Here is a 12,904-nt window from a genome sequence, read left to right on the forward strand (position 1 = left end):
AGAAAAAATACATTCATTTTAGAGGGAAAATGGAATCACGAGAAATCGACACCTCATCTTCATCAATTGGGGAAAAACCCAATTTTAATATATTAAGTAGAAGTAGATTTTAGACAAATTTTTGGATAAAATTGTGAAATTTTAAATTTTATATTAGTTTATAAATTATTAAGAAAAAATTTAAGAAGTCAATATTTTTATTAAAATTTGACCAATACTTAACCAGAAAAAAAAAATGAATAATTCTCTACCTTAAAATAAAATTTTATACTATTAAAAATTCTATTGATCGCTAATTGATATTTACAAATCACAAAATCTACCGACTCCTAACACTCTTTAATTATTAAATTTAAATATTTAAAATTATATATTATATTTTTAATAAATTTATTTTATATTTAATTAAATTGTAACTATGATGCAATTCCAATTGGATAATTGAATCGTAAATCCATCACTTGATCGGTTTATTAACCGATTCGGTTATTGCAACCTTACTCTTTGAAGCTCACGCCTCCTCAAAACCGCAATTAAATCGGCTTGACCGTTAAATTTCTTAGATGGTGGTTTAACGGCTTGATGTTTGGTTCGGTTTTCAAAACCTTACCATATAAAACTCGGTTTAATTAGGCGCCAGTTGCATAATCTATTTCTAGACTCTTCTTTTCTCCCTTCTCCGTCTCCCGCACCAATCCATCTTCGCATCAAGGTTTGTGCCTTCTAAACCCTAGTTTTCTCTTTTCAGATACCGATTTCCCTTCTCAAACCCTAACTTTGTTAGGGATAATCGATAACATGTAGTTTAATTTATGATGCTTAAAAATGGTTTTGCTTTAATTTTGGGGGTTATTGTTTTGTTTCAATCGATTGCAGTTTGAAACTGACCGACAAAAATGGCCGGTGGGAATTTTATGCACAGAGTTATTTCATACGTTGTGAATGAGGTTGTTGTCAATGGTCTTGCCAACAGGTACAAAGAAGTACAGCCACTTTTTTCTTCTTTTAAAAAAATGATTTTTTAGTATTCCTTTTTTTGTTGAAGGAATTTGTTTTTGATTTATGAGGTTGTAAGTTGTAAGCTTCTTTCTCTGGCCGGTGGGACAAATCTGGTTCCTAATTGGCTCGTTCCATTGAAGCAAGATTGAACCTCAAATTCCTGAGTTTTTGTTGTCTCTGTGGGAGCATGTTTATTCCACTGGAAAATTTTAAAGAGTTTGAGATATTTTAATACATATGATATTAGATTATGTTTATGGTTATGGTGGCAGCTATCCTTGTGTTATAATTATCACCCTGTCTGAGAATTGCAGTGCTAATTGCTACCACTGCATGCAATTTAAAGCCATTTAACCATCTATATACCAGTGACAATAGGTTTATAGGTGATAGGTGATACGGGTTGTTTTACCTATGCTTCTTATTGTTGTGTATGAATCATATTGATGTGATTTGAGCAGAGAAGGAAAGCCATATTTGTTCTAGGATTGTTTTATCTTTTAAAACTCTTATGCTTTGGATGAATTGAATTGGAAAAGAATACGGAAAAAGAAAAAAAAAGGAATCCAAATTTAGTAGACAACCAACTATTTTATGTGCCTGAACTGGAAATGTCCCTTGACCCTTGGGATCATCCAGCTATGTATCGCTGGTGCATACCCTCTCAGATTTGCTTAGTTTTTTCAGGTCCCAAAAAAAAATGGTTAAGACTTTAGACTGATTAGTGAAGTTAAAAACATTCTCTGGAGATACTTATCAGTAGACAGCTAAAGTAAATGTATCAATATTGATGCCGAAGATGATTTGTGTACACTTGAAATGATTCTGCTGAAGTGATGTTTCCAGCGTTTATATTTGTGGTTTTGAAGTTTGTTTTATTGCTTTAGGAATCTTCTGTTGTGTATGTAGTTCTTGTTAGCCTCTTTTCTATATGTTCTCATGTGAATCTTTGATTGTGGTTCGTTTCAGCCCTGCATTTCAGAGGTTTGCGGTAAGGACATCAAAGCAAATTGAAAATATTTCGAAACAAGGTAACAGCAAAGTAATTATAAAATAATAATTATTCGCCCTCATGAACAAATTAGCTTCATTTTACACTATATGTTTTCTGCAGCTGTTCAGAAAAGGCAAGAGTTAGCGGAGCAGATCAAGGACATCTCGAAAAATATGGAAGATGTATGCAATCCATCACATATTAAATTATGCACTAGCACCACTTTGCTAATGATCTAACTTTCTCTTTTTCGTTTGCAGTCATTCAAGAGCCGCTGATTTTGTTATTCTTCCTAAATTGCTGAAGAAAATAAAGGTGGTGATTTCTCTTTGCCAAGGATTTTTTATGAAGACTAAGATAGAGTGTATGTAAATTTCTTTTGTAATTGACCTTTGCCTGGTTGGTTTTTTTCCCTTTTTTTCCTCATGATCTGAAGCCTTGTGTAATTGCCTGCTTCTAGTTTACATGGCGAACCAGAAAAACAGCAGGATTAGGATATTACGTAGTTTATGATATTTTGGAGCAGCATACTGGGCAGCTATTTCTTTCAAATTGTAGAAGATTGATTACAAATAATATTGGAACTTGTGTATAGTTGTTCCTTCTTTACACTTGCCCCAATGGGGAATAGAATGCTTGAACATTACACTGTTATAAATCACCACTATCATTATAAGGAACATTACACTGTCTAGTTGCCCCAATAAGGAAATTTTCTCGTTACTTGACTGAAGAGGGGGCCAAATAAATGAGGTTACAATTAGTCCAAATAAAACAGGAGATAAGAAAACAATTGGTTAATCAACTAAAAGAACACATTGATTTCCCCTAGGCCCTAACACTTTTCTTCTTGGCAACGTCCCTGATCACAGCAATAGCAACACCGTGGAAAAGCAACACCACAACCATTATCGCTACCATGAAACCATATGATGAACAAGAATTACTTTCAATCCTTCAAATGAAATGGTTTTAAGAATATTTTAAAAGATTGAACTTTTACATTTAAAAATTATATTTTCATCATCATAATTTATAACAGTCTCATTAAATATATTAAGCCAATAATACTTACAACATTTATGTTTAAATTTTTTTCTTAAAATGTAAATATAAAAAAAATTACGAAACAAACACAAAAGATAAAACATAAATCTGAAGTAAAAAAAAAAATTACACATGAAATAATAAAAGTGAAAATAAGGTGAAAGTAAGTTGAAGAAATGCTTGTATCTGTCTCAAATGAAGGAGAGGTATTTATAGCAAAAAAAAAGATAACATTATAATTTGTATTTTTTTTTAATAATTTGTTCTCCACTGTAATACACTATTACAAAATGGGGTTAATTACCGATTCAATACTTGAAAGATTCAGCCGAAATAATCTTTGAATGATTTGAAAATACGATAAAAAAAATTAATAAATATTATTTTTTTGTAAGTAATAAAAAAACTTTTATACTTAGCAAACGACTTATCCATTAGATCTAGATTTTTGTACTAACATTTGAATAAATATTTAGAATGTGCCACAAAAATTTAGAACAAAATTTCATTTCTAGATTTTTCTTTTTATTTTTTAAATAAATGTGATAATTCACAATAATTTTTTTTATTTTTTAATAATGATTGCCAACATTTACATTAAAATTGAAAGAATCAAGATAGACAGTGACAGAGTTTAACTAAGGTAATGGGGCCATGACCTCCCAAATTTTTTTATAAAAAAGTTAGTAGTAATTCTTCAAAAAATAAAGAGTAGTTCGATTGGCTAAAATGCTTTATTATAATTTAGGGTACCCAGGTTCAAAATTAGGTATTTTTTATTTATTTAATTTAATATTATTTTATATATTACTGTTTATTTAATTTAATTTTTCATATGATAAAAAAATATTAGAATATTCAATAAGTATTGATTATTGTATTTGTATAAATTGATAAAAAAATCAATAAATATTATAAATTTTAATATTTATCCTTCTAATTTTTTTTACCTATTTTACAGGATATATATTCAAATTTTTATACAAAATAATGATGAAAAATCAAAGAATTGATGCATTTTTTAAGAGGAAGACTAATATTAAAGAAGGAGAACATATAATTTCTACAATATCAACACCTATAAATAGTTCTTCTACTTTAATGAATCACGAAGAAAGTGAGATACAACCTTCAAAAATTCAAAGAGTTGCATTAGATGAGTTTGACCTTAAATTTTTATATTAAATTTTTTGTCCCCCCAAAATTTTGTTTCAAGCTCCGCCACTGAAGATAGAGATGAATTGAAAAATTGAAATTGAATTGTAAATGCTTATTGTAGTTGTTTTGTGTAAACCACAATGGACATATAACTGCTATATATATAAAAGCTGTTATAACTGATACAAGTTAATTTATCTTGCTGTCAAAAAGCAAGTAGCTTGGTTTTTTGGTTTTCTTGCTCTATTCCCTTATCAGCCCCTGCAAACTCATGGATGTTCGAGGAATAACCTTGAGTTTGAGTCGAAACCAATCAAAACCAGCCAGGGACAACGGTTTGGTGAACAGATCCGCAATCTGATCCAAAGCAGAAATGTGCACTATGTGAAGTCTGTTGCTATTGACCCGGTCTCTGACATAGTGGAGGTTTAACTCAAAATGTTTAGTTTTGTGATGTAGTATAGGATTGGAAGCAAGTAAAACAGCACTGATGTTATCACAAAAAAGTGTTGGAAGAGTGGTAATTGGAATGTGCAACTCAATGAGTAAGTTTTCGAGCCAAATGAGTTCTGAATCAACTGCTGCTAAGCCTCGATATTCTGCCTCAGCACTGGATCGACTAACAATTCCTTGCTTCCTACTAGACCAAGATACAAGGTTGTCTCCAAAATATACACATTAGCCACAAGTGCTGCGTCTATCATCAAGATCAAAGCCCCAATCCGAATTTGAGAAAGCATAGAGTCGAAGATTAGTGCTAGGATGAAATATCAAACCATGATGAGTTGTTCTAACAAGATACCTGAGAATTCGTTTGACACACTGCCAATGTATAATAGATGAATTATGCATGTATTGACTAACCTTATTTACAGAAAATGCAATGTCTGGTCTAGTAAATGTAGCATATTGAAGAGAACCAACAATTGATCTATAAAGAGATGGGTTATCAAATGGTTTACCAGCAGATGCAGTAAATTTTAGAGTTGTGATTATTGGAGTAGGGACTGATTTACATCCCTTCATATTAGCTTTGTCAAGAAGATCATTAATATACTTACATTGAGAGAGATGATAAGAACCAGATGACAATTTATGGGCTTCAATACCAAGAAAGTAAAAGAATTCACCAAGGTCTTTTAACGAAAAAATAGTATGAAGTTGGGAAATCAAATGGGAAATAGCAGTGGGACCATTACCCGTAATCAAGATATAATCAACATAAACTAAGAGATAAATGACAAGCTTGCCAAAGTAGTGAATGAAGAGAGAAGGGTCAGACCTGGTGTTGGTGAAGCCAAATGTGGATAGGGTAGCTGCTAATTACAAAAACCAGGCCCTTGGGGCCTGTCTCAAGCCATATAGAGCTTGATTTAATTTGCAGACTTGACCAGAGTTGGAAGATTCAAAACCCGGAGGTTGTTGCATATAAACCAACTCTGATAAATCGCCATTAAGAATGCATTGTTAGAATCAAACTGTCGAATTATCCATTTCTGAGTTAGTGCCAAAGTCAGAATTACTCTTATAGTCGTAGGCTTAATGACAGGTGTAAACCCTGATTAAAATCGATTCCTTTGATTTGATGGTTGCCTTTAGCAATAAGCCTTGCTTTATATTTCAAGTTCCGACCATCTGGATGTCGTTTAATGGCATACACCCATCTACAACCAATGATTTTACTGGTTGGGGGTGGAACAACTAAAGTCCACGTTTGATTTTTGGAAAGAGCATGCAATTCTTCTTTCATGGCATTCGTCCAGTGTTCAAATTTTAAGGCAGTAGTAACAATTTTAAGAACATTTTCATAATAATCAATAAATGATGAAGTATTAACAATAGTAGAATTTAATTTAGGCTTAGAGATACCACTCTTTGACCGAGTTTGCATAGGATGAGAATTTGGTTTTGGGGGATGAGGAAGCTGAACCGGAGTACCAGAAATTGGTATAGGTGTAGAATGTTGAGATATAGGTTGTGCATTAAGAGAAGAAGGCTCTAAAGAAGGGGTCCCATGTATATGTAAGGAAGAAGTGGATGGCAATGGAAGAGATGGGGTTGGTGAAGCAGAACTTGAAAGGGAAGAATTAGAAGAATCAGTGGAAGTGGCATGGTGAGGAGTATCAGTAACAAAAGAGGGGGAATTGGCAAAATAGTATGAGGATATTGAATTTTGGTAGGTGAGACAGTATTGTGGCCAAATATAGAAGAATAAGGAAATATAAACTCATCAAACAAAACTTGTCTACTAATAAAGATCTTACCAATAACCTCCATACACTTATAGCCCTTATGATTTGTAGCATAACCTAAGAACACACATTGTTGAGATTTTAATTCTAATTTATTATGTGTATAAGGTTTAAAAGAAGAATAGCAAGCACAACCGAAAACTTTTAAGAAAGAATAATCAAGCAATTTGTGATGCAACAGTTCAGAAGGGAACTTATTAGAGATATTGGAAGATGGTAATCGATTAATGATATAAGTGACAGATAGAAAAGCATCATCCCAAAACTTTAAAGGTAGTGATGCTGAAGCAAGCATTGCAAACTAGTTTCTGTGATATGGCGATATTTGCGCTCAACCCGACCATTTTGTTGTGGTGCATATGGGCAAGAAAATCTATGAGCAATGCCATTAGATGATAGGTAATCAGTGAATGCAGAAGAAAGATATTTCCTTCCATTATCACTATGAAATGCTTTAATTTTTAAACCTGTAAAATTCTCCATTAGACATTTAAATTGCACAAATGCAGCAAAAACCTAAAACTTAGAAGGCAGCATATAGATACATGTATAGCGAGTGTAGGCATCAATAAACACAACATAATAGCTAAAACCATGAAAGAATAGGGGCTGGTCCCCAAACATCACTATAAATCATGTCCAAAGGAGCATGAAACTGATAGGAATCAAGAGTAAAAGACAAATGATGCATTTTTGCTAAGCAACAATCTTTACAAAGAGAGTTAGAAGATGGAACAGTAAATAGAATATTGCAAGTTCTTAGTACAGTAACAACAGTTTTAGGTGCTGTGTGTCCTAGTCTAGAGTGCCAGAGCGAGTAATTATCAATATTAGTATGAAAAGCTTTTGGTGCAGTACTAGTGGTTGATCTTGAATTATGAAGAGCTACATTTTCAAATTCATAAATTCCAGCTTTAGGAGCACCTGGAAGAAGAATCTGTTTGGTTGCCTGATATTTGACACAGCAAAAATCAACATGAAAACTCAAAAAAGCATGCATTGTCAGTAGTGAATTTCTGCACACTTACAAGATTATGAGCTATATCTGGTGCAAGAAGTAAATTATTCAAAACAAATTGTTTATGATTATCAAGAGAATAAAGATTTGCATTGCCAATATGAGTAATACAGGTATCTGACCCATTACCTAACATAATTTGTTCTTGGCCAGTGTATGCTTCTGCTTCAAGAAAGCTGGATGGATCATGTATGACGTGATGAGAGGCACTAGTATCTGAAAACTATGAAGCCTCAGAGAGAGTAGATGGTGTGGCAAGATAATCCCGAGGGTTATGATAAGATGGAGGTGGTGGAGCTGGCATAGATGATGATGCAGAATTGGGGGCATTAGAAACCAGAGGTGACTGTTGATAACTTGGATCATATCTGTGGAAGCAAGAAATGGCAATGTGGCTAAATTTGCCACACACTTGGCATTGAGGACGATTTTGTTGAAAAGAACCTCGGCCCCGCGAGAGAATCGTCCGCCCCTTCCTCTGCCACAATTAAAACCTCTAGCAGTGCCTCGTGAAAATTGAGAAGTGGCTTGTGTAAAATTGGCTTGGGGAAGGGATAATTGAGTTTTTCAGAATCGTGCAAGCATGGTTTCATGCCTAAGAAGCAGGGTTTCTACCTCAATCAGAGACACAGACTCAAGCGTAGGTGCGATTGAGGAAATGTACATTGCATAATCCACATCAAGACCTTCAGTAATGGCTTCGACATGATCTTCAAGAGAGAGTGGATGATCCAATGCAGCCAAAGAATCAACAATTGATCAAATGCGTTTGAGATAGTCAGAGACAGTCATTCCTTACTTTTTGATAGTTTTGAGTTCTGCTTTAAGTTGTTTAATTGTGGCTTTTGTTGATTTAGGGAAATAATCTTGAATTCGATCCCATAATTGATATGCAAGTTTGCAGTCCAACATCTTATTTCTGAATGAGATATCCATTGATTGAAGGAGCCATGATATAAGAAAGTGGTATTTTGTAGTCCAAAATTTGTATGTTGCTGATTCTGTTCCTGCTAATCTTGCAGCATCAGAATTGAATCTTGCTGGAACATGGTCCTTGAAAAAGTGATCACCGAGTTCATCTATTATATATTTCTAATTTTACAACCAAAATGTGTCATTCTCTCGTTATAATTGAAATTAAATCTTTTCCTTCAAAATTAAGGAGAATTCTTCTTTCTTCCATACTAATTTTACAACCAAGATGTGCCACATGTCACTCTCTCACAATGTTTTAAAAACCAGACTGAATTGACCGGTCGAATCAGTTCAACCGGAAACCGACAAAAAAACAGTCCGATCCAATGTGTAAAACCACAAAATAAAAAACTGCTCAAGAACCGATGAACCCGCCGGTTATCGGCGGGTCGGACCGGATTGGAATCCGGCCGATTTACAGAAAACGACGTCGTTTCCTTCCTTGAAAGGCACAAAGCACGCGTTATCCCCCATTCCCCCTTCTCCAACTCCTTCCTTCAGCAAAGAGCAAATTGCCCTAGCCTCCACCAAAGAAAGCAAACCCTAGCCTCCACCAATAGTTGTCGCCGTCTGTCGGAGTGAGAGACTGCTGCCGCCGTCCATCGCATTCAAGAACTTCTGTCTTCGTGCTCTCGGGCCTCTCGCCGGATCCTCCACGTTGGGTGCTCGCATCTCGCCGTTCTCCTCTGTGCTCGGCTGCTCGCGCCTCCCTCCGCCAGTGAGTGCTCGAGCTGTGCGTGTTGGTTGCTGCTCGTCGTCCGTGGTTGTCTCTGCTCGATTCTGCCTCCCAGTCTCACTCGAGTCTTGTCTCAGTCACTGGCATCTCGTGGTTCGTCTGTCTCGTTGCCGGCGGCAGAAGCAACTCGTGGGGTTGTCTCTTGCTTCGTCGCCTTCCGTGGGGTGGTTGCCGACTCGCCGTCGACCGTTGGTGAGTCCCTGCACCATCCTTCCCTGTTTTCTCTTTTTCAGATTTCCCTTCTCCCTGTATTTTTGCATGTTGCTGAATTGCTAATTAAATTTGCCTTGTTGCTAATCTAAATGTTACTGTAAATTGGGACTTTACTTGGATTTGTTAAATTTGTTGCTGTAACTTGAATTTGTGGCTGAATTTGTTGCTTCCTAGTCACAGAATCAGAACAGAATACTTAGTTAGTGCTTTGTTGATTGGCTTTGCTCACTGATTGTTGCTGAATTGCTAATCAAATTTGCCTTGTTGCTAATCTAAATGTTACTGTAAATTGGGACTTTACTTGGATTTGTTAAATTTGTTGCTGTAACTTGAATTTGTGGCTGAATTTGTTGCTTCCTAGTCACAGAATCAGAACAGAATACTTAGTTAGTGCTTTGTTGATTGGCTTTGCTCACTGATTGTTGCTGAATTGCTAATTAAATTTGCCTTGTTGCTAATCTAAATGTTACTGTAAATTGGGACTTTACTTGGATTTGTTAAATTTGTTGCTGTAACTTGAATTTGTGGCTGAATTTGTTGCTTCCTAGTCACAGAATGAGAACAGAATACTTAGTTAGTGCTTGGTTGATTGGCTTTGCTCACTGATTGTATTTGATGAAAAATTTTAAATTGATAACTTTTAAATTTTAAATTTGCACCGCCTGTTACTGATTCACTGTTCCTTCAGTACTTTTTGTTGTTGTTAATCATTGTGATGAGCTTTATTAAAATTGGGTTGAAAACTGTTGAATCTTTTTTCATTTTTCATTGTTCTTAACTTCTGTTCTTATTAAAAAACTTGCTATTGGTGATCTTTTGATTTATTATATGCTTCATGTTTTTAATTTCACTCTGCTTCTAGGCTTTGAAATCAGTTTATGATAACTGTGATGCAATTATTTAGTTGGATATCGGATGTAATTATTGAGTTCAAGAGATTGAGTTTTTGATTTGCAAGGTGATTTTTGGTTGATTTTTTATTTAATTTGGTAATGGTGTTTATGATTGGGGTTATTTCAATGCATATTTGTATCTGTGTTATTAGTCAAAGTCATGTCAAGGCCATGCAAATTTATTCAATGTAGTTAAGCATTATTTGCCTAGTCCAGTATGTATGCTCTCTGGTTCCCTAGAGTAAACATTTTGTGAATTCATGAATATTATAATGTTTCTTGGAGACAAATTCAAGGGGGAGCACTGTATAATCTCATGTTAACAACAGAGACAAAAATTCACCTCACTAGACTACATAATCATGCATCTAAGCTCATATCTATTTCCAGTTAGTTTGTAGTTTTGTACTATACGTGATTTGTACATATCATCGTAAAAGAAAAAATAACATTGGTTACAATTGTTTGCTGAAAATGTGAACTTAAGTCATGAAAGTTGTTTGTATAATGTGAGATCTCAATGAATAAGTAGCTTTGCATTGTATTCAATGATTATGTTGTCTGAATGATAGTGTTGTCATGAGACAAAAATGGGATGAGTTATATTTTAGGATGTTTATTTATAATTTATTTATTATTTTATTTTAAAACGGTTTTTTTGGTTGAATCACGGTTAGACTGGTTGGACCAATAAACTAGTGAACCAGTAATTAGAGCGGTCGATAACCGGTTCGGTTCTCAGAACCTTGCTCCCTCATTGCAATTGAAATCAAATATTTCCCTTCAAAATTAGAGAGTTCTCCCCACCTCCTTCTTCATTTTTCTATCTCTCTTATTCCTTCAACCACTCTATCTATTTAATATATTATCATCAATATCAATTACTAATTATTCATTTTAAAATCAGAATGTACAACATGACATTCTTTAATTGCATTAAAATTAAAATTGAAATATACCTATATTATTATTATGTATCATATATTACTATCTAATTTAATAATCAAATGTATCACATGACACTCTCTTATTAAAATTGAGAGAACATATTTTTCTCTAAAATTAATAAACTCCCTTCTTAAATTCTCTCATCTACCTCTCTCTATTTTCTATTTCTCTCTACCATTTTCATTCTATATATAATTTATATTTTATATTAGTAATTTGACAAATCAAAATATGTCATCTGATATATTTTTATTACAATTAAAATAAAATATTTTCTTTCAAAATTAACATAACTCTCTCATTCTCACTTTCACTCTCATTCTTCATCTTTATCTTTCTCTCTCTTTTCTCTTATTCTCTAATTTTTCTACCTCTTTGTTTTACAGAAAATAAAATTAAACAAAATAATATAATTTAAATAAAAAATTAGACTTTTTAATATTAAAATAATAACTAAAAATTTTGTTATTTGATTTTTTATCTATAGAGATTTTGGTCTTCTTAGCCAGAGACTTTTGTCAACCTATGACTTTTTTTTTGGTAAAAGTAGTTTGATTTTATAAATTTTTTGCGACATGCATAATCTATATTATCAGAACAAAGTGATCCGTAATTTTCAAAAGTTTATATTCTTGTAATGTTATTACGGATAAAAATACTAGTTGTCACTAATGATGTGAAGAGCAAGATGTTGCTAAATCTTGAATGATTTTTCATCTAATTTATCAAGAAAAGGCATGGTAGGAATAGAAAAATGTGTAGTAGTATTAATTGGAACAATAGATCCTATGAGATCCGAACCTCAGCTCTTCATATCAGAAAGAATCAATATAGAGATGAATTGAGAAATTAAAATTGAATTGTAAATGCTTATTGTAATTGTTTTATGGAAACCACAATGGACATATGACTGTTATATTTATATATATAGTAGCTGTTATAATTGATACAAGTTAATTTATCTTACTGTCAAAAAAAGCAAGTACTTTGGTTTCTTGGTTTTCTTGTTCTATTCCCTTATCAAAAATTTTATCTCTAAAATTATTTTTTTAAATATATATTTAATATTTAAAATATTTTTTGTCATGTTTTAAATTTTTCAAAGATTTATGCATAGTTAACATCTTTTAAGATTTACTTTTATGAGCAATATAAAGTTATAAACTTTTGGTGCTATTTTGATAAGGGTTAATAGTCAAATTAGTCTGAAAAAGATAAGGCATTCTTTAAATTTGTCACTAAAGATTTTTTCAATCAAATTGCTCCTTTAAAAATTACGAATTAATCATATCTGTCATTCAGTTACTCCACGCATAATTTTTGTTAAAAATTGATGATATAAAATATTAACTGATAGTATATATGACACATAACATATTCAATTGGACGTTAACTAAATATGTTTAAAAAAATATATCAGTTTAGTTACTAAGTTATATTGGGAATAAAATTATTGTAATTAAAAAAAATAACGAAATAAAATTTGATAAACATATGTAATCAATATCTAATTAAATATATCAAATATTATATATGTTATTAATTAATATTTTATAAGATTAATCTTAAAAAAAAAAACTATTAATAAAGATAAAAAAATTAAAATAAATTTAAAAATATCTTATTTTTTAAAAATTAATTTAACTGTTAACCATTTAACCTAATAATTTA

General features: G+C 32.6%; 1 protein-coding gene and 1 long non-coding RNA gene across 2 annotated transcripts; both read right to left on the reverse strand.

Annotated features, from left to right (window-relative positions):
* Positions 1-4,876: 4,876 nt before the first annotated feature.
* LOC112742898 (uncharacterized mitochondrial protein AtMg00810-like) lies at positions 4,877-5,224 on the reverse strand. The gene is made up of 2 exons (XM_025792142.1): positions 5,063-5,224; positions 4,877-5,020 (listed from the first exon to the last, which is right to left on the reverse strand). The coding sequence occupies exons 1-2, from the start codon at positions 5,222-5,224 to the stop codon at positions 4,877-4,879; spliced, it is 306 nt and encodes a 101-aa protein (XP_025647927.1).
* Positions 5,225-7,122: 1,898 nt separating this feature from the next.
* Positions 7,123-8,515, reverse strand: LOC112743670 (uncharacterized). The gene is made up of 2 exons (XR_003172166.3): positions 7,598-8,515; positions 7,123-7,399 (listed from the first exon to the last, which is right to left on the reverse strand). It is a non-coding gene; the product is annotated as an uncharacterized lncRNA (long non-coding RNA).
* Between the last annotated feature and the right edge of the window lie 4,389 nt (positions 8,516-12,904).

This window comes from Arachis hypogaea, chromosome 14 (assembly GCF_003086295.3).
Source record: "Arachis hypogaea cultivar Tifrunner chromosome 14, arahy.Tifrunner.gnm2.J5K5, whole genome shotgun sequence".
Classification (NCBI taxonomy): Eukaryota; Viridiplantae; Streptophyta; class Magnoliopsida; order Fabales; family Fabaceae; genus Arachis; species Arachis hypogaea.